This window comes from Pseudophryne corroboree, chromosome 7, assembly GCF_028390025.1.
Source record: "Pseudophryne corroboree isolate aPseCor3 chromosome 7, aPseCor3.hap2, whole genome shotgun sequence".
Lineage (NCBI taxonomy): Eukaryota > Metazoa > Chordata > Amphibia > Anura > Myobatrachidae > Pseudophryne > Pseudophryne corroboree.
The window spans coordinates 358,466,093-358,487,381 of record NC_086450.1 but is presented as its reverse complement, the minus strand read 5'-3'; the positions used below and the strand labels follow the sequence as shown (position 1 = coordinate 358,487,381).

Sequence of the window (21,289 nt, the reverse complement as noted above, 5' to 3'; positions counted from 1 at the left end):
GTTGCGGTGGTGCCGCAGGTGGGGGAGGGTGCCGCGGGTGGTGGTCCGGAGCCGCTGCGGGTGGGGGAGGAGCAGTTGCAGGGTTGCCCCTGGTGGGGGAGTGGTGGATGCGGTGGTGCTGCGGGAGGTACGGGTGCGGGGTCACTGCGGGTGGGGGAGGGGGTCCGGAGCTATTGCGGGTGCTGGAGGGGGTGTGTGGGGGTGTCGCGGATGGGGCCCAAGGGTACTGTGAGTGGGGGAGGGGCGGGTAATGCTTATAATGCTTCTCCTCCTGTCAGCACCTAAGCTGCTGTCCTCCCTTTGGCAGTGGCTCTCCCAGAGACTCGCACAGAAGGAAGTCACTATTGTTCGCGCCGGTGTCCCAATGCGCCGCATTACAGGGAAGAAGATGTACGCAATAAACGACAGCTCCCAGCAGCCCTAAGGGGCGGAATGCTTCGGTGCTAAGGGCTGCTGGGAGCTGTAGTTTATTGAGTGCGTCTACTTCCCTGTAATGCGGCGCGTTGGGACACTGGGGCTAACAATAGTGACTGGCTGGCAGAACTGTGTGACTGGCTGAATCAATGTAAAAGGTGAGAGTGCTGTGCAGTGTCAGTTGACACTGCACACAGGGGCGGCGCTAGCCGCTCAGCAAAGGGATGCAGTGCAGGGAGGCGCCAGGAAGGAGAGACGTTCTCCCTGCTCTGCATCCCTGTGCTGAGCTGCTGCTGCTATCCCTGCTGCTGCCGGCTGCTGTCACACATGCAGCGGCGCCGGAAGCACAAAACCTTTTCTCCCCCTCGGTGCCGGCAGCACAAAGTCTCCTCTCCCCCTCCCCTGCGTGACATTCAGTGGAGGGGAGAAAGCCAAAGGGGGCGGAGCTAGATGGGAATAAGGGGCGGAGCTAGACGGGACCATGCTGCAGCAGGAGGATGAGCTGCTACAGCTTCGGCCAGCCGGACTTCATTAGGTAAGTGTCTGGAAAGAGAGCGAGTGTGTGCGTTTGTATATACAGTGTCTGTGTATACTGTATATATGTGTGACTGTATGTGTGTAATGTATGTACAGTATGTATGTGTGTGTGTTTGTATATATATATGTGTCTGTTGTGTGTGTGTATGTGTGACTGCTGCATAATGTGTGTAAGCGGCACTGGTACAGGGGGCGTTACGTGTGTAAGCGGCACTGGTACAGGGGGCGTTACGTGTGTAAGCGGCACTGGTACAGGGGGCGTTACGTGTGTAAGCGGCACTGGTACAGGGGGCGTTACGTGTGTAAGCGGCACTGGTACAGGGGGCGTTACGTGTGTAAGCGGCACTGGTACAGGGGGCGTTACGTGTGTAAGCGGCACTGGTACAGGGGGCGTTACGTGTGTAAGCGGCACTGGTACAGGGGGCGTTACGTGTGTAAGCGGCACTGGTACAGGGGGCGTTACGTGTGTAAGCGGCACTGGTACAGGGGGCGTTACGTGTGTAAGCGGCACTGGTACAGGGGGCGTTACGTGTGTAAGCGGCACTGGTACAGGGGGCGTTACGTGTGTAAGCGGGCACTGGTACAGGGGGCGTTACGTGTGTAAGCGGCACTGGTACAGGGGCGTTACGTGTGTAAGCGGCACTGGTACAGGGGGCGTTACGTGTGTAAGCGGCACTGGTACAGGGGGCGTTACGTGTGTAAGCGGCACTGGTACAGGGGGCGTTACGTGTGTAAGCGGCACTGGTACAGGGGGCGTTACGTGTGTAAGCGGCACTGGTACAGGGGGCGTTACGTGTGTAAGCGGCACTGGTACAGGGGGCGTTACGTGTGTAAGCGGCACTGGTACAGGGGGCGTTACGTGTGTAAGCGGCACTGGTACAGGGGGCGTTACGTGTGTAAGCGGCACTGGTACAGGGGGCGTTACGTGTGTAAGCGGCACTGGTACAGGGGGCGTTACGTGTGTAAGCGGCACTGGTACAGGGGGCGTTACGTGTGTAAGCGGCACTGGTACAGGGGGCGTTACGTGTGTAAGCGGCACTGGTACAGGGGGCGTTACGTGTGTAAGCGGCACTGGTACAGGGGGCGTTACGTGTGTAAGCGGCACTGGTACAGGGGGCGTTACGTGTGTAAGCGGCACTGGTACAGGGGGCGTTACGTGTGTAAGCGGCACTGGTACAGGGGGCGTTACGTGTGTAAGCGGCACTGGTACAGGGGGCGTTACGTGTGTAAGCGGCACTGGTACAGGGGGCGTTACGTGTGTAAGCGGCACTGGTACAGGGGGCGTTACGTGTGTAAGCGGCACTGGTACAGGGGGCGTTACGTGTGTAAGCGGCACTGGTACAGGGGGCGTTACGTGTGTAAGCGGCACTGGTACAGGGGGCGTTACGTGTGTAAGCGGCACTGGTACAGGGGGCGTTACGTGTGTAAGCGGCACTGGTACAGGGGGCGTTACGTGTGTAAGCGGCACTGGTACAGGGGGCGTTACGTGTGTAAGCGGCACTGGTACAGGGGGCGTTACGTGTGTAAGCGGCACTGGTACAGGGGGCGTTACGTGTGTAAGCGGCACTGGTACAGGGGGCGTTACGTGTGTAAGCGGCACTGGTACAGGGGGCGTTACGTGTGTAAGCGGCACTGGTACAGGGGGCGTTACGTGTGTAAGCGGCACTGGTACAGGGGGCGTTACGTGTGTAAGCGGCACTGGTACAGGGGGCGTTACGTGTGTAAGCGGCACTGGTACAGGGGGCGTTACGTGTGTAAGCGGCACTGGTACAGGGGGCGTTACGTGTGTAAGCGGCACTGGTACAGGGGGCGTTACGTGTGTAAGCGGCACTGGTACAGGGGGCGTTACGTGTGTAAGCGGCACTGGTACAGGGGGCGTTACGTGTGTAAGCGGCACTGGTACAGGGGGCGTTACGTGTGTAAGCGGCACTGGTACAGGGGGCGTTACGTGTGTAAGCGGCACTGGTACAGGGGGCGTTACGTGTGTAAGCGGCACTGGTACAGGGGGCGTTACGTGTGTAAGCGGCACTGGTACAGGGGGCGTTACGTGTGTAAGCGGCACTGGTACAGGGGGCGTTACGTGTGTAAGCGGCACTGGTACAGGGGGCGTTACGTGTGTAAGCGGCACTGGTACAGGGGGCGTTACGTGTGTAAGCGGCACTGGTACAGGGGGCGTTACGTGTGTAAGCGGCACTGGTACAGGGGGCGTTACGTGTGTAAGCGGCACTGGTACAGGGGGCGTTACGTGTGTAAGCGGCACTGGTACAGGGGGCGTTACGTGTGTAAGCGGCACTGGTACAGGGGGCGTTACGTGTGTAAGCGGCACTGGTACAGGGGGCGTTACGTGTGTAAGCGGCACTGGTACAGGGGGCGTTACGTGTGTAAGCGGCACTGGTACAGGGGGCGTTACGTGTGTAAGCGGCACTGGTACAGGGGGCGTTACGTGTGTAAGCGGCACTGGTACAGGGGGCGTTACGTGTGTAAGCGGCACTGGTACAGGGGGCGTTACGTGTGTAAGCGGCACTGGTACAGGGGGCGTTACGTGTGTAAGCGGCACTGGTACAGGGGGCGTTACGTGTGTAAGCGGCACTGGTACAGGGGGCGTTACGTGTGTAAGCGGCACTGGTACAGGGGGCGTTACGTGTGTAAGCGGCACTGGTACAGGGGGCGTTACGTGTGTAAGCGGCACTGGTACAGGGGGCGTTACGTGTGTAAGCGGCACTGGTACAGGGGGCGTGTTACGTGTCTAAGCGGCACTGCTACAGGGGGCGTGTTACGTGTCTAAGCGGCACTGCTACAGGGGGCGTGTTACGTGTCTAAGCGGCACTGCTACAGGGGGCGTGTTACGTGTCTAAGCGGCACTGCTACAGGGGGCGTGTTACGTGTCTAAGCGGCACTGCTACAGGGGGCGTGTTACGTGTCTAAGCGGCACTGCTACAGGGGGCGTGTTACGTGTCTAAGCGGCACTGCTACAGGGGGCGTGTTACGTGTCTAAGCGGCACTGCTACAGGGGGCGTTACGTGTCTAAGCGGCACTGCTACAGGGGGCGTTACGTGTCTAAGCGGCACTGCTACAGGGGGCGTTACGTGTCTAAGCGGCACTGCTACAGGGGGCGTTACGTGTCTAAGCGGCACTGCTACAGGGGGCGTTACGTGTCTAAGCGGCACTGCTACAGGGGGCGTTACGTGTCTAAGCGGCACTGCTACAGGGGGCGTTACGTGTCTAAGCGGCACTGCTACAGGGGGCGTTACGTGTCTAAGCGGCACTGCTACAGGGGGCGTTACGTGTCTAAGCGGCACTGCTACAGGGGGCGTTACGTGTCTAAGCGGCACTGCTACAGGGGGCGTTACGTGTCTAAGCGGCACTGCTACAGGGGGCGTTACGTGTGTAAGCGGCACTGCTACAGGGGGCGTTACGTGTGTAAGCGGCACTGGTACAGGGGGCGTTACGTGTGTAAGCGGCACTGGTACAGGGGGCGTTACGTGTGTAAGCGGCACTGGTACAGGGGGCGTTACGTGTGTAAGCGGCACTGGTACAGGGGGCGTTACGTGTGTAAGCGGCACTGGTACAGGGGGCGTTACGTGTGTAAGCGGCACTGGTACAGGGGGCGTTACGTGTGTAAGCGGCACTGCTACAGGGGGCGTTACGTGTGTAAGCGGCACTGCTACAGGGGGCGTTACGTGTGTAAGCGGCACTGCTACAGGGGGCGTTACGTGTCTAAGCGGCACTGCTACAGGGGGCGTTACGTGTCTAAGCGGCACTGCTACAGGGGGCGTTACGTGTCTAAGCGGCACTGCTACAGGGGGCGTTACGTGTCTAAGCGGCACTGCTACAGGGGGCGTTACGTGTCTAAGCGGCACTGCTACAGGGGGCGTTACGTGTCTAAGCGGCACTGCTACAGGGGGCGTTACGTGTCTAAGCGGCACTGCTACAGGGGGCGTTACGTGTCTAAGCGGCACTGCTACAGGGGGCGTTACGTGTCTAAGCGGCACTGCTACAGGGGGCGTTACGTGTCTAAGCGGCACTGCTACAGGGGGCGTTACGTGTCTAAGCGGCACTGCTACAGGGGGCGTTACGTGTCTAAGCGGCACTGCTACAGGGGGCGTTACGTGTCTAAGCGGCACTGCTACAGGGGGCGTTACGTGTCTAAGCGGCACTGCTACAGGGGGCGTTACGTGTCTAAGCGGCACTGCTACAGGGGGCGTTACGTGTCTAAGCGGCACTGCTACAGGGGGCGTTACGTGTCTAAGCGGCACTGCTACAGGGGGCGTTACGTGTCTAAGCGGCACTGCTACAGGGGGCGTTACGTGTCTAAGCGGCACTGCTACAGGGGGCGTTACGTGTCTAAGCGGCACTGCTACAGGGGGCGTTACGTGTCTAAGCGGCACTGCTACAGGGGGCGTTACGTGTCTAAGCGGCACTGCTACAGGGGGCGTTACGTGTCTAAGCGGCACTGCTACAGGGGGCGTTACGTGTCTAAGCGGCACTGCTACAGGGGGCGTTACGTGTCTAAGCGGCACTGCTACAGGGGGCGTTACGTGTCTAAGCGGCACTGCTACAGGGGGCGTTACGTGTCTAAGCGGCACTGCTACAGGGGGCGTTACGTGTCTAAGCGGCACTGCTACAGGGGGCGTTACGTGTCTAAGCGGCACTGCTACAGGGGGCGTTACGTGTCTAAGCGGCACTGCTACAGGGGGCGTTACGTGTCTAAGCGGCACTGCTACAGGGGGCGTTACGTGTCTAAGCGGCACTGCTACAGGGGGCGTTACGTGTCTAAGCGGCACTGCTACAGGGGGCGTTACGTGTCTAAGCGGCACTGCTACAGGGGGCGTTACGTGTCTAAGCGGCACTGCTACAGGGGGCGTTACGTGTCTAAGCGGCACTGCTACAGGGGGCGTTACGTGTCTAAGCGGCACTGCTACAGGGGGCGTTACGTGTCTAAGCGGCACTGCTACAGGGGGCGTTACGTGTCTAAGCGGCACTGCTACAGGGGGCGTTACGTGTCTAAGCGGCACTGCTACAGGGGGCGTTACGTGTCTAAGCGGCACTGCTACAGGGGGCGTTACGTGTCTAAGCGGCACTGCTACAGGGGGCGTTACGTGTCTAAGCGGCACTGCTACAGGGGGCGTTACGTGTCTAAGCGGCACTGCTACAGGGGGCGTTACGTGTCTAAGCGGCACTGCTACAGGGGGCGTTACGTGTCTAAGCGGCACTGCTACAGGGGGCGTTACGTGTCTAAGCGGCACTGCTACAGGGGGCGTTACGTGTCTAAGCGGCACTGCTACAGGGGGCGTTACGTGTCTAAGCGGCACTGCTACAGGGGGCGTTACGTGTCTAAGCGGCACTGCTACAGGGGGCGTTACGTGTCTAAGCGGCACTGCTACAGGGGGCGTTACGTGTCTAAGCGGCACTGCTACAGGGGGCGTTACGTGTCTAAGCGGCACTGCTACAGGGGGCGTTACGTGTCTAAGCGGCACTGCTACAGGGGGCGTTACGTGTCTAAGCGGCACTGCTACAGGGGGCGTTACGTGTCTAAGCGGCACTGCTACAGGGGGCGTTACGTGTCTAAGCGGCACTGCTACAGGGGGCGTTACGTGTCTAAGCGGCACTGCTACAGGGGGCGTTACGTGTCTAAGCGGCACTGCTACAGGGGGCGTTACGTGTCTAAGCGGCACTGCTACAGGGGGCGTTACGTGTCTAAGCGGCACTGCTACAGGGGGCGTTACGTGTCTAAGCGGCACTGCTACAGGGGGCGTTACGTGTCTAAGCGGCACTGCTACAGGGGGCGTTACGTGTCTAAGCGGCACTGCTACAGGGGGCGTTACGTGTCTAAGCGGCACTGCTACAGGGGGCGTTACGTGTCTAAGCGGCACTGCTACAGGGGGCGTTACGTGTCTAAGCGGCACTGCTACAGGGGGCGTTACGTGTCTAAGCGGCACTGCTACAGGGGGCGTTACGTGTCTAAGCGGCACTGCTACAGGGGGCGTTACGTGTCTAAGCGGCACTGCTACAGGGGGCGTTACGTGTCTAAGCGGCACTGCTACAGGGGGCGTTACGTGTCTAAGCGGCACTGCTACAGGGGGCGTTACGTGTCTAAGCGGCACTGCTACAGGGGGCGTTACGTGTCTAAGCGGCACTGCTACAGGGGGCGTTACGTGTCTAAGCGGCACTGCTACAGGGGGCGTTACGTGTCTAAGCGGCACTGCTACAGGGGGCGTTACGTGTCTAAGCGGCACTGCTACAGGGGGCGTTACGTGTCTAAGCGGCACTGCTACAGGGGGCGTTACGTGTCTAAGCGGCACTGCTACAGGGGGCGTTACGTGTCTAAGCGGCACTGCTACAGGGGGCGTTACGTGTCTAAGCGGCACTGCTACAGGGGGCGTTACGTGTCTAAGCGGCACTGCTACAGGGGGCGTTACGTGTCTAAGCGGCACTGGTACAGAGGCCGTTATGTGTGTAAGGGTCACTGCTACGGGGGCATTACGTGTGTAAGCGTTACTGCTACAGGGGGTGTTACTTGTGTAAGCGTCACTGGTACAGGGGGGGCGTGACATGTGTAAGCGTGACTGGTTCAGGGGGCGTTACATGTGTAAGCATCTCTGGTACAGGGGGCGTTACGTGTGTAAGCGTCTCTGGTACAGGGGGCATTACATGTGTAAGTCTCTCTACTACAGGGGTCATTATGTGCGCTGTGCGTTTGTAAAGTATGCAAGGGTGCAAATTTATAGTTTGCAGGGGGGGGGGGCGAACACTCTAGCAACGGCCCTGACTGCACACCCACTGCACTGCACAGCACTGTCACCTTTTGCATTGATTCAGCGTCCATACATTACCCTCCGCGATATCACCCTCTCTATCCGCTACATTAACCATTTCGGGGCTTCCAGGCTGGCAGGCTAGGTGCTGTGTTGCGGAGTCAGGGCCTCTGGGGATCTGGGTGCGGCTGTGGTGGGGAGGCACTTCTGTGACATGACACGCAGAGCAGGCTCCAGGGGGTCAGAGAGTATGCGGCGCAGGTAGGCCTATGAAAGCCTTCCGCTGCGCCACTTTCATACACATCTATGCCGGTGGCCGCAGCAGCTTTTGTTCCTCCTGCGGCGTGGCTAGGGAGTGGGGATTGTTGATGCCGGAGGGGGCAGGTGGACTGGCAGCAAGACATTGGTGGTCATTCCGAGTTGATCACTCGCTAGCAGTTTTTAGCAGCCGTGCAAACGCTATGCCACCACCCACTGGGAGTGTATTTTAGCTTAGCAGAAGTGCGAACGAAGGGATCGGAGAGCGGGTACAAAAAAATTTTGTGCAGTTTCAGAGTAGCTTCAGACCTACTTGGCGCTTGCGATCACTTCAGACCATTCAGTTCCTGATTTGACGTCATGAACACACCCTGCGTTGGGCCAGCTACGCCTGCGTTTTTCCGAACACTCCCTGAAAACGGGCGCATTGCGCTGCATACGCATGCTCAGAAGTGCCGAGTTTTTGCCTGATCGCTGCACAGCGAACGAATGCAGCTAGCGATCAACTTGGAATGACCCCCATAGGACGCTGCAGTAAAAGGTTTTTTCCCCTATCTACAGTGCAGAGACTTGCTGCAGATGCAGTGGCATACCCACCAGCTGCACCTTTTTGGCAGGTACAGTCCCATGTATTTATGGTCTGTACCATTTTTTGACACTCCAAGCTTCCATTGAAAGTATAGGAAAAGGGGCGTGGCCATGCATCTGTACCCATGGCCACAACCCCTTTTCGAATTTGTATCGATTTTTATGTGTAAATTGTTGGAGGGTGTGTTGCTGCAGATGCAGGTGGACTATTTTGGGGTGTGGGGCTGGAGCTGCAGCTCCATCAGTCCCATTGCTAATCCTGCTCTGTGAAAACACAGCAGGCAAAGGGCAGAGCCTCCCATTGGATGTAACCTGTGTGGGAGGGCGTTTCTCGCCCAATCAGCTGTGGACTGGGTGTGATAGACCTGCCACTAACCCAATGAGAGCTCCTAGCCACGCCCAGCGTTAGAGACCCAGGCACAGAATCACAGGGCTATTATATAGGAGATTGGAGATAATACAGCATATAGCACTATAGGTTGAACTCGATGGACAATTGTCTTTTCTCAACCTCAACAATTATGTAACTTCTATATTCACGAACAGCAACCTCATGCATTCCACCAATGAGGTTAGGTGATCAGAAGAGTTTGTTACATAATTTCTTGCCTCTTGAGGACTGATTACCTCCAGAGAAAATCTCTCCTAGAACTTCTCTGGTCATGATCACAGTCCTGTCAATTTATTGAAGGTGTCCTGAAAAATCCAACAAGGAGATAAACATATCCGCCTAATTTCATGCTCTTACTGATGGGCTCACCCACTGGTTGCTGAATGTAAATGGAGGTTGACATGATGACATCCAATCTGTCCAGAAATTAAGGTAACAAGACTGAGCTAAATATCAGGCAGTCATAGGTCTTCCAGAAAACTACAAACTTATGCTGCTTTCACATCGCAAAACCTGCTTTTGAAATGGTATTTGAAACGGTTCTTAAAACGGGTCTGAGCAGTTAAACCCCTTTCACATCTCATGTTGTAACCAGTAAATTACCATTTCATTACCGTTTTGGTACCTTTCACACTGAACCCGTTTCACCCATAGAAAACAGTGGTTGTCATTATAAATGGACTTTTCTGGCCCACACATTATTAATAATTATTAATTAATTCATTATTAATAATTTGGATAGTCGTACGATGGAACCCAGCAGCTTGAAGCACATCTATTTATATTAGATGGGATTAGGTACTTGGTTTGTCTTTTTTGGAGGCACAAGTATTATTTATATATTTTTTAAAATAATTTTTTTTTTTTTTTTTTAGATGGAATGGTAAAATACAGAAAATAAATGGTGTGGGGTCCCCCCTCCAAAGCATAACCAGCCTCGGGCTCTTCGAGCTGGTCCTGGTTCTAAAAATGCGGGGGGAAAATGGACAGGGGATCCCCCGTATTTTTAAAACCAGCACCAGGCTCTGCGCCTGATGCAAAAAATACAGGGGACAAAAAGAGTAGGGGTCCCCCGTATTTTTTACACCAGCATCGGGCTCCACTAGCTGGACAGATAATGCCACAGCCGGGGGTCACTTTTATACAGTGCCCTGCGGCCGTGGCATTAAATATCCAACTAGTCACCCCTGGCCGGGGTACCCTGGGGGAGTGGGGACCCCTTCAATCAAGGGGTCCCCCCCCCCAGCCACCCAAGGGCCAGGGGTGAAGCCCGAGGCTGTCCCCCCCATCCATTGGCTGCGGATGGGAGGCTGATAGCCTTGAGTAAAATGACAGAATATTGTTTTTTCCAATAGTACTACAAGTCCCAGCAAGCCTCCCCCGCAAGCTGGTACTTGGAGAACCACAAGTACCAGCATGCGGGAGAAAACCGGGCCCGCTGGTACCTGTAGTACTACTGGAAAAAAAATACCCAAATAAAAACAGGAGACACACACCGTGACAAGTACAACTTTATTACACACTGCCGACACACACATACTTACCTATGTTCATACGCCGACATCGGTCCTCTTCTCCAAGTAGAATCCACGGATACCTGAAAATAAAAGATAAATATACTCACCTCATTCATGGTCCAGAGATAAATCCTCGTACTTGTCAAAAAAAGAAAACGAACACCCGACCAGCGGACTGAAAGGGGTCCCATGTTGACACATGGGACCCCTTTCCCCGAATGCAGAGAGACCCCCCCCCCCCCCGTGACTGCTGTCACTGAAAGGTCTCGTAAGCCAATCAGCGAGCGCAACGTCCTTGCACACTGCTGATTGGCTCTGTGCGCGTCTGAGCTGTCAGCGCATCGCACAGCTCCCTCCATTATATTCAATGGTGTGAACTTTGCGGGTAGCGGTGGGGTCACCCGCCGGTCAGCGGCTGACCGCGGGTAACCCCACCGCTGACGGCAAAGTTCCCACCATTGCAAGTAATGGAGGCAGCTGTGCGATGCGCTGTCTGAGCTTAGACACGCACAGCCAATCAGGTGAGCGCCACGGAGTAGCGCTTCCTGATTGGCTGAAGGGACCTCAGTGACAGGAGTCACGTGATGTCCCGGCATTCGTGGAAAGGGGTCTCATGTGTCAACATGGGACCCCTTTCAGTCCGCTGGTTCGGGTGTTCGTGTTTTTTTTTTGCCAAGTACGAGGATTATCTCTGGACGTGGATTTATCTCTGGACACTGGCAGGTGAGTATAATTTTTTTCACAGGTACCCTCGGATCGTCGGAGACTGTGGCAGTCGGCGTGTCAACATAGGTAAGTATGTGTGTGTCGGCAGTGTGTAATAAAGTTGTACTTGTCACGGTGTGTGTCTCCTGTTTTTATTTGGGTATTTTTTTTCCAGTAGTACTACAGGTACCAGCGGGCCCGGTTTTCTCCCGCATGCTGGTACTTGTGGTTCTCCAAGTACCAGCTTGCGGGGGAGGCTTGCTGGGACTTGTAGTACTATTGGAAAAAACAATATTCTGTCATTTTACTCAAGGCTATCAGCCTCCCATCCGCAGCCAATGGATGGGGGGGACAGCCTCGGGCTTCACCCCTGGCCCTTGGGTGGCTGGGGGGGGGGACCCCTTGATTGAAGGGGTCCCCACTCCCCCAGGGTACCCCGGCCAGGGGTGACTAGTTGGATATTTAATGCCACGGCCGCAGGGCACTGTATAAAAGTGACCCCCGGCTGTGGCATTATCTGTCCAGCTAGTGGAGCCCGATGCTGGTGTAAAAAATACGGGGGACCCCTACTCTTTTTGTCCCCCGTATTTTTTGCACCAGCACCAGGCGCAGAGCCCGGTGCTGGTTTTAAAAATACGGGGGATCCCCTGTCCATTTTCCCTCCGCATTTTTAGAACCAGGACCAGCTCGAAGAGCCCGAGGCTGGTTATGCTTTGGAGGGGGGACCCCACGCCATTTTTGTCCGTGTTTTTCCCGTCTAAACGTTTATAAAGCCACTCTCACATGTGTCTCCTGTGTTTTCCAAGCTGTTTCCTGGTTGTGGCTGCTGACATCACACATGGAGACAGCCTATGACCTGCTGGGGCTTGCAAATACCGTTTCAGACCCTTTCACACTGCACAGTGAAATGGGACTGAAACGGGTAGGACCCTTCTTTTTTACCGTTTCAAAATACCTGTATTTTGAAAACGGTAAATTGAAGGGGACCCTTTCACATCGCAGCTTGACCCGTTTAGGAAGCCAGTTAAAACGGCAAAATACCGGGTACAAGCTGCGGTGTGAAAGGGGTATTACAGCAGCAGCATGTCACAATGACAATGGCCCATAGATAGCAGCACAGGATCAGCAGTACAACATACCAGACCGTTTTCATGTCACACATGTTACTATGCTTTATTATTGCACCTGAAGTGGAGGAGCCACCATAATATCCACCTGATGACGTGGACATTTAATCCTGTTTTAGGAGTGCTGTCAGGCAGGTCACTGCTTCCTTTGCAATAACGCAGCCTAACAAAAAGACTGATGCTTATTGACAATAGGCATGATTCAGGTTTGTAAGCAAAGCAAAAAAGCACACAACTTGGCAAAACCATGTTGCACTGCAGGTGGGGCACATGTAACATGTGCAGAGAGATTTAGATTTGGGTGGGGTATGTTCAAACGGAATTACAGTGTAAAAATTAAGCTAACATTTGTGGGCTACATGCAAAAGCAGCCAGTATTCACCCTGCACAGAAAAAAAATATACCCCACGCAAATCTACTCTCTCTGCACATGTTACATCTAACCCACCTGCAGTGCAGAATGGTTTTGCCAAGTTGAGCTTTTTTTTTGCTATGCTAACAAACCTGAATCAGGCCCAATATTCAGAGAAATCAAACAAAACATCCCAGCTGCACTATCTCTTCCACTTGTACAATCAGGCCAGTAGAGGAGGGATTACCCTTGGTATCATACACCATGATGCTGCCTAATGTGACATAATCATAAGTCAAAGTGAATTACAGGGGAGGAGAGACTAATTAAATGGTTAAAGCCACTCGGCAAAAATAAATTATTCTAATCCTTTATTAGCAATACCGTAGGTAATCAGAATGCACTCACATCTCAAGCATGACAAATACAAACTTGTATCCTTATATTACCCATAATGAAACATTTTCTTCCTTCACTGCCCTGAGGGATTCATAGCAGCTGCTTTGTAATTCTTTGCTGTAAATAAGCATTGTGCATTGGATTTGCTAGGAAAACGGTCCCCAAATGAACAATACTTAGACAGCGCAGCAGCAAACAAATCATTAATTTGTGTCTAGTCTGTCTGTGAAGGGTCACTTTGCTTGTGTTCCGGCGTGCTAAGTTCCACTTGGGTGACTGGATAACGCCTGTAGAAACTAATAGGTTAATGTCCTCATAAAAATATCATAGTTAAATATTACAGAATTTTAAAAAGGACTTGACAAAGAAAAACATACCAGAAAGAAAACAATTTTTTTTAAGCAACACAATACTAAATACACATTGTATGGTGGTGCTTAGTGACCATGTCTGTATGACATTCCGCACATTGCCCCTGGTATTCCTCTCCTTAGTAGTGACAATAGAAGTAGGTGCTCGCTTAGTGACCACGTTTGTATGAGATCCCTACACTTAGTAGTGACAATAGAAGGAGGAGCTTAGTGACCATGTCTGTATGAGATCCCTACACTGCCACTGGTATTTCTCCCCCTAGTAATGACAGTAGCAGGAAGAGCTTAGTGACCATGTCTGTATGGCATTCCACACATTGCCCCTGGTATTCCTCTCGTTAGTAGTGACAATAGAAGTAGGTGCTCGCTTAGTGACCACGTTTGTATGAGATCCCTACACTTAGTAGTGACAATAGAAGGAGGAGCTTAGTGACCATGTCTGTATGAGATCCCTACACTGCCACTGGTATTTCTCCCCCTAGTAATGACAGTAGCAGGAAGAGCTTAGTGACCATGTCTGTATGGCATTCCCTTTACTGCCACTGGTATTTCACCCCTTAGTAGTGACAGTAGAAGGAGGAGCTTAGTGACCACGGGGTCTATTTACTAAGCCTTGGATGGAGATAAAGTGGACAGAGATAAATTACTAGCCAATCAGCTCCTGTCATTTTTCAAACACAGCTTGTGGAATGGCAGTTAGGAGCTGATTGGCTGGTACTTTATTACCGTCCACTTTATATCCATCCAAGTCTTAGTAAATACACCCCCATGTCTGTATGACATCCCCACACTGCCCATGGTATTCCTCCCCTTAGTAGTGACAGTAGAAGGACGTGCTTAGTGACCATGTTTGTATGCCTCTACTTAACATTATTTTGTGTAACAGCAATTCTCAGTACTTTATGAATATAATCACTTATTTCTGCAGCATTGTTAAGTAATGTTTCTGTACTAGTTGCTTTGTAATAAAGGGTCTCATAAAAACCTGAAACACATTTTAAATGTCTTGAGCAGCGGGCCACACTGCACATCAGTTTTGGGAAGATAGTTTATTGGGAGTTCTTTAAGGGGCTGCATTGACATTTTACATATATCAGTGTTCGGAACGGTTAGTTTGTACTGCAGGTGACTACAATGGAATCAGTATGTTTTACCGCCGCATGGGATCCCGGCACTCGAAATACAGCACCAGGATTCTGGAGATCATAACACAGACAGGGGTATGGGGTGTTTTACCCTCTTCCCCACCCCCTAACCCTCCCCCTTAGTGCCTAACCCTAACCACCCCCTGGAGGTGCCTAAACCTAATCTCCCATTCCCGCAGCCTAAGCAACCCCGCAGCCTAACCCCCCTCCCTGACGCCTAAAACTAACTCCCCACCCCGGACCTAAACCTAACGTTGCGCCCATACTTACGGTCGGGATGCCGGCTGTCTGTATTCTGGCGTCGGTATCCTGACCTAATCAGAGTTCCAAAGTCAGGATACTGACAGCCAACATCTTGACCGCATCCTGACTACAACATTATGTGTTTGATGTAAGACTGAATTATTTTACCTAGAATCATCTTACGTTAGTTTGTATCCATGATTCATGTATTATTGCAGGAATTCTATTATTGGTAAACCAAAAATAAATGCAGTTGACAAGCAACACTGCCAGATGGCCCTGCCCCCAGACAACAACTCCCGACCTTGATGCAGTTGTAAGATGGACCAGTTCAGCTCTAGTCAAATCTTCAGGTGGCACGCTATTTTATGGGCTTTTCTATTCCAGGTCGACAATGGTTAAGACAGTGGTTCCCAAACTGTGTGCCGTGGCACCCTGGGGTGCCTCAGAGCACTTGCAGGGGTGCCTTGGACTGGTGGTCCAGGACCAATTCCAATTATTTATTGTCAGTGTAATAGGTAAAAGCAGAGCTGGTGGTTGACAAACATAAAATATGTGAACAAACAGAAGCAAATCTTGTCCCTCACCACACAATTGAACCTAAGGGCTGTAACACACACTCCGGTTTTTCCCGGATGGCAAAAAGCCGGACAAACTTTGTCCGGCTTTTTGCCATCCGGGAGAAACCGGCAGTGTCTGTCACACAGGACGGCTTTTAGCCGTGTGTGATGCTGTGCGCATGCGCAGCATCATACACGGCTACAGTAAAAACCGTTGTGTGTGAAAGCTCCCCTTCACACACACGGTTTACTGGCTCCAAAGACGGCCCGGCGGCCGCCCGGCCGCCGGACCTTCCAGTGGTGAGACCCGGCTGCAACCCGGCAGCCGGGCCGGGGCCGTGCAGTGTGAAGGGACCCTACCCCTCACACTGTTAACTACAATGCCGGCACGGGAAAAAGCCGTCCGGCTTTTTCCCGGCCGGCAACAACCGTGTAGTGTGTTTTAGCCCAATGGATAACATATAAACACAATTTACGTAATTGAAAATTTATTTCTAAATTTCTCAATAAGAAACTTTTGGCCCAGGGGTGCCATGAAAACAATTCTGATATTCTAGGGTGCCGTGATTCAAAAAAGTTTGGGAACCACTGGGTGAAGACTTAAGTCTTTCTCCTGAACAGCTACACTTCATTTCAGGGTAAAACCAATAAATCGCTCATGCCATACACTGCACAGGAAAGCTTGTCATAAGAGCTACTTATTGCTCTTACATACAAATGAATGTAATCATCTTAAAGGTGTGTTCATGCCCTGCTGCTACGTGTAATAAATACATGGATTTCTCCCTTTTTCTTTGGTGCTTTTCAGACATATATTTATATGACAATGCTAAGGGATTTACTCTTGTTGCCTTGGTCGGTACAGGCTGAGCTGCTTTCAACAGTTTTCAATGAACAGAGCACAATAAATATGCGCTACCTCCCACAGTAAGGAAACTCCTCATAATCATGATAGAAATTATGAGGAAACTCCTCATTATCTTGATATAAATACTGTCACAATCCTAGGCACGGCGATTCCCCAGACACACCAATCTGTGAATCCCTGCCACGTGACACCGTTACTGGATACCTGAGCACGTGCATTAATTTCAACACGGTCACTGCCACCAGCCAAAGTACAACCATTTAGGGTATGACACAAGGCAAACTTATGGCTTTTGCCTGCACCCGGAATTATTAATATTTTGGTAACGCCTCTTTCAGAGAGTTGGGTTGGACACACAACAGAAAACCAGAGCTAAAATGAGATCATTTAATTTAAGTAAAACACTTCAAAGCTTATGTTACAGAAAAGAAAGTTACAAGGTAGAATGATAAAAAGTCAAAGTCACATGAGTAAAGACTATTTCAAGAAAAATCAAAATAGGGAGATAAAACCCACCGATCCTAACACATGCAGAGTGGAACGATGGGATGAAGTGAAGCCTCTTCAGATATTCGGGACATTACAGAGCCAGGATGCTTCTCCTGACTTGCTTCTTTGATATTGCACACTTTGCAGTCTGTGTTCTCCTATTTAAAACTCAGGCTGTCTGTTCAGCCCCCCTTCCCCTGGAGGGTTTGTTTTTAACCCTTCCAAAGCCAAAAAAGGTATTGAGTGTCGGTTCATACTGGGCTTTCCAGCCACTAGCGCAGGGGCGAATGGCCTTATCTTCTAATCGCCTTTCAAGCTCTGGCCATGGTTCTTGTGTAAACAAATGGGCAGTTCTGAGCAGACACAGACCAGGCAGGGCTTAACACCTTTCTGGCCCTAGCTCTGATTCTTGGGTAATTAAACTAGCTCTGGTCAGGAGAAATTGCACACCTGAGTAGCCAGTGTGTCTCTGAGTTCTGTGGCTATAATGGAATACAGCAGATCAATCAAGCTTCAACCATTTGACATGCAAAGACAGTTCTCACACACTGGTACATTGATACATCGATCAGACCATTGTTATCACATACATTGATTTTTAACAGGCCTATTTCTACCTGAAATAGCCCAGATCATGACAAATACATTTTGATATCTTTCTGGCATGTACAGTACAAACTAGTTCCATCATTTTGCAATTAACACCAGACTTTATGTATGTATACTTAACAAGAGAGACATTGTGAGGAGCATAAGATAACAGAACACAAAGCCAACTAACACACAAAGGTTATATGCAGTGGTAAACGGTCATTTCTGGCATGATACAATGGTCTCTGTGAAAGGAGGCCAGGACATCTCACCCGTTAATGGAGGTCCTGGACATAAACATGCTGAAGACAGAGGACATGAATGAGTGGTAGAGCTGGATGGAGAGCCAGCCGGACTTCTCTATGCTCCGGTTCAGGAATGTCTGCGTTCCGTGATCTAGATAACTCTGGACAAATATTGTCTGAAGGTCATCGCTTAATTTCTCCGTGTCGCATAAATACCACTGAAATGAATTGGACAGGAAGGAGCATTAGAATTTTACTAAAAATCATAAAATGTTAGTCTATTAAAAGTTGCATTCATTAAATCTGTGCAATGTGTGCTTTTAATTTGCTATCATTTATTAATTAGTACTTCAATAGTGCATCATAAGTTGCTCACATACCATGCTGGCAATGTATGGCACAACAGAGCACCTTTATTCTTGTATTTGGAGATCGATTCTGCAGCCATGTACTTTTAATAGCTTTAGTGATAAGAATTAAAAGGCAACTATACAGTGGGGATTGAAAGTTTGGGCACCCCAGACAAAAATTCATTTTAATGTGAAAAAAGAAGCCAAGGAAAGATGGAAAAAACTCCAAAAGGCATCGAATTACAGATTAGACATTCTTATAACATGTCAAAAAAAGTTTGATTTTATTTCCATCATTTACACTTTCAAAAGAACAGAAAACAAAAAATGGCGTCTGCAAAAGTTTGGGCACCCTGCAGAGTTAATACCTTGTACTGCCCCCTTTGGCAAGTATCACAGCTTGTAAACGCTTTTTGTAGCCAGCCAAGAGTCTTTCAATTCTTGTTTGAGGTATCTTCGCCCATTCTTCCTTACAAAAGTCTTCCAGTTCTTTGAGAGTCCTGGGCTGTCTGTGACGCACTGCTCTTTTAAGGTCTATCCATAGATTTTCAATTATGTTGAGGTCAGGAGATTGCGAAGGCCATGGCAAAACCTTCAGTTTATGCCTCTTGATGTAATCCACCGTAAATTTTGAGGTGTGTTTAGGATCATTATCCATTTGTAGAAGCCAGCCTCTCTTTAACTTCAGCTTTTTCACAGATGGCATCAAGTTAGCGTCCAAAATTTGCTGGAATCTTATTGAATTCATTTTTCGGTCTACTCGTGAAATGTTCCCTGTGCCACTGGCTGCAATACAACCCCAAAGCATGATTGATCCACCCCCATGCTTAACAGTTGGACAGAGGTTCTTTTCATTAAATTCTGTGCCCTTCCTTCTCCAAACGTACCTTTGCTCATTCCGGCCAAAAAGTTCTATTTTAACCTCATCGGTCCACAGAACTTTATTCCAAAATGCATCAGGCTTGTCTATATGTTAATTTGCAAACTTCAAACGCTGATTTTTGTGGTGAGGACGTAGAAGAGGTTTTCTTCTGATGACTCTTCCATGAAGATCATATTTGTACAAGTATCTCTTTATAGTGGAATAGTGTACCACAACTCCAGTGTCTTCCAGATCTTCCTGGAGGGATTGTGCAGTCAAACGTGGATTTTGACTTGCTTTTCTCACAATCCTGCGAGCTGTTCTGTCTGATATTTTTCTTGGTCTTCCAGATCTTGCTTTAACTTCCACTGTTCCTGATGACTGCCATTTCTTAATTACATTCCGAACAGAGGATATGGGCATCTGATAACGCTTTGCTATCTTCTTATAGCAGAGGTTCTCAAACTCGGTCCTCGGGAGCCCACACAGTGCATGTTTTGCAGGTAACCCAGCAGGTGCACAGGTGTATTAATTACTCACTGAAACATTTTAAAAGGTCCACAGGTGGAGCTAATTATTTCACTTGCGATTCTGTGAGGTGACCTGCAAAACATGCACTGTGTGGGCCCCCGAGGACAGAGTTTGAGAACCTCTGTCTTATAGCCTTCTCCTGCTTTCTGAGCGTCAACTATTCTCAGTTTCAGTGTTCTACACAACTGGTTAGAGGAACCCATGGTGCGGATTGTTGGAGCAAGGTCAGATGAGTCTGGCCTTTTAAAACCTTTGAGATTGACATCACCAGGTCTTTCCAGACGATGATTGAGAACAATCCATGACACTGCCAGGTCTCAGCTGTCCAAAGGGGGCAGTACAAGGTATTAACTCTGCAGGGTGCCCAAACTTTTGCAGACGCCATTTTTTGTTTTCTGTTCTTTTGAAAGTGTAAATGATGGAAATAAAATCAAACTTTTTTTGACATGTTATAAGAATGTCTAATCTGTAATTTGATGCCTTTTGGAGTTTTTTCCATCTTTCCTTGGCTTCTTTTTGCACATTAAAATGAATTTTTGCCTGGGGTGCCTAAACTTTCAATCCCCACTGTAACTATCCATCAAAGCACAGTCCACTAGACCAGGCCTGGCCAACCTGTGGCTCTCCAGCTGTTGTGAAACTACAAGTCCCAGCATGCCCTGCCACAGTTTTGCTATTAGGGAATGCTTAAATTGTGGCAGGGCATGCTGGGTTATGTAGTTTCATAACAGCTGGAGAGCGACAGGTTGGATAGGTCTGCACTAGACAAATTCTCATCTTACGATAAAGAGTAACAATAAAGAGTGAGAACCAAAGTCAGATGAAAACTAAATAGTCTTGCAAAATGATATAAATATATGATAAATACACTTTTTTTTTTTAAATGAAAAAACTATATAGCAGGTGATTTTAATATGGTCAGGGAATGTCTAAGCAACTGCTTGAAGCTTCAAAATACAGATATCTTACTTAAAAGTATTGTTCTCATGGACCACTGTTTTTTGGGGGGTTTCTTCTCTATTACAGCTGCCCTGTCACCTCCCCAGGGGATGTTGTATACAGCCATCTTTTCCAGGGCTCCTCTGCTCATTATAAAGCCCTGGCAGAAAACTACAGTGGGGAGTGAAGGTGTGAATGGCTGGAAAAATCACAAGCCACTGGATTTGCCAGTTCTGTATTACAGATAATGTAAAGCAGGGGTGGCCAACCAGTAAGAGACAAAAAATCATGTTAGGTACATCAACGAGCTGAGCTCGAGTTGAAGGCGTGCCTGCAAAAATAGGGTGTGGCCTTGTGCCTGCTAGGCCACATCCCTGGTATAATTTAAATTGAAAAAGCCAGATCCGCATAAAATAAATTTTAAAGTCAGAATATACATAAAATACATTGAAAAAGCCACTTCCACGCCAAATAACTGAAAAAGCCACTTCCACATCAAATAATTGAAAAAGCCAGATCTAACTAAAATATATTGAAAATGCCATATTCATATAACAAACTTCAGCTCCGCCATGTGTCACTACAGCTAGCACCCTGCTGTGTCACTCCAGCCAGCACCCTCATGTGTCAATGTTTCACTCCTGCTAGTACCCTCCTGTGTCACTCCTGCCAGCAACCACCTGTGTAACTTCATCCAGCTCTCCCATGTGTCACACCAGCCAGCTCCCCCTCGAGTCACTCCAGCCAGCTCCAAACCCCCCCCCCCCCCAAGTCACTCCAGCCAGCTCCCCCCGAGTCACTCCAGCCAGCTCCCCCCCCCCCCCCCCCCCCCCGAGTCACTCCAGGCAGCTCCCCCCCCCCCCGTCACTCCAGCCAGCTCCCCCCCCCCCCCCGAGTCACTCCAGCCAGCTCCCCCCCCCCCCCCGAGTCACTCCAGCCAGCTCCCCCTCGAGTCACTCCAGCCAGCTCCCCCTCGAGTCACTCCAGCCAGCTCCCCCTCGAGTCACTCCAGCCAGCTCCCCCTAGAGTCACTCCAGCCAGCTCCCCCTCGA

The 21,289-nt window shown here is 50.8% G+C and overlaps 1 protein-coding gene across 1 annotated transcript in view; it reads right to left on the bottom strand.

Annotated features, from left to right (window-relative positions):
• The window catches only part of METTL9 (methyltransferase 9, His-X-His N1(pi)-histidine), a 142,131-nt gene that overhangs the window by 108,349 nt on the left and 12,493 nt on the right, over positions 1-21,289 (bottom strand). The window contains exon 2 of the mRNA XM_063934460.1: positions 17,583-17,773. Coding sequence (XP_063790530.1) covers positions 17,583-17,773 — 191 coding nt within the window. The remainder of the gene's footprint in view (positions 1-17,582; positions 17,774-21,289) is intronic.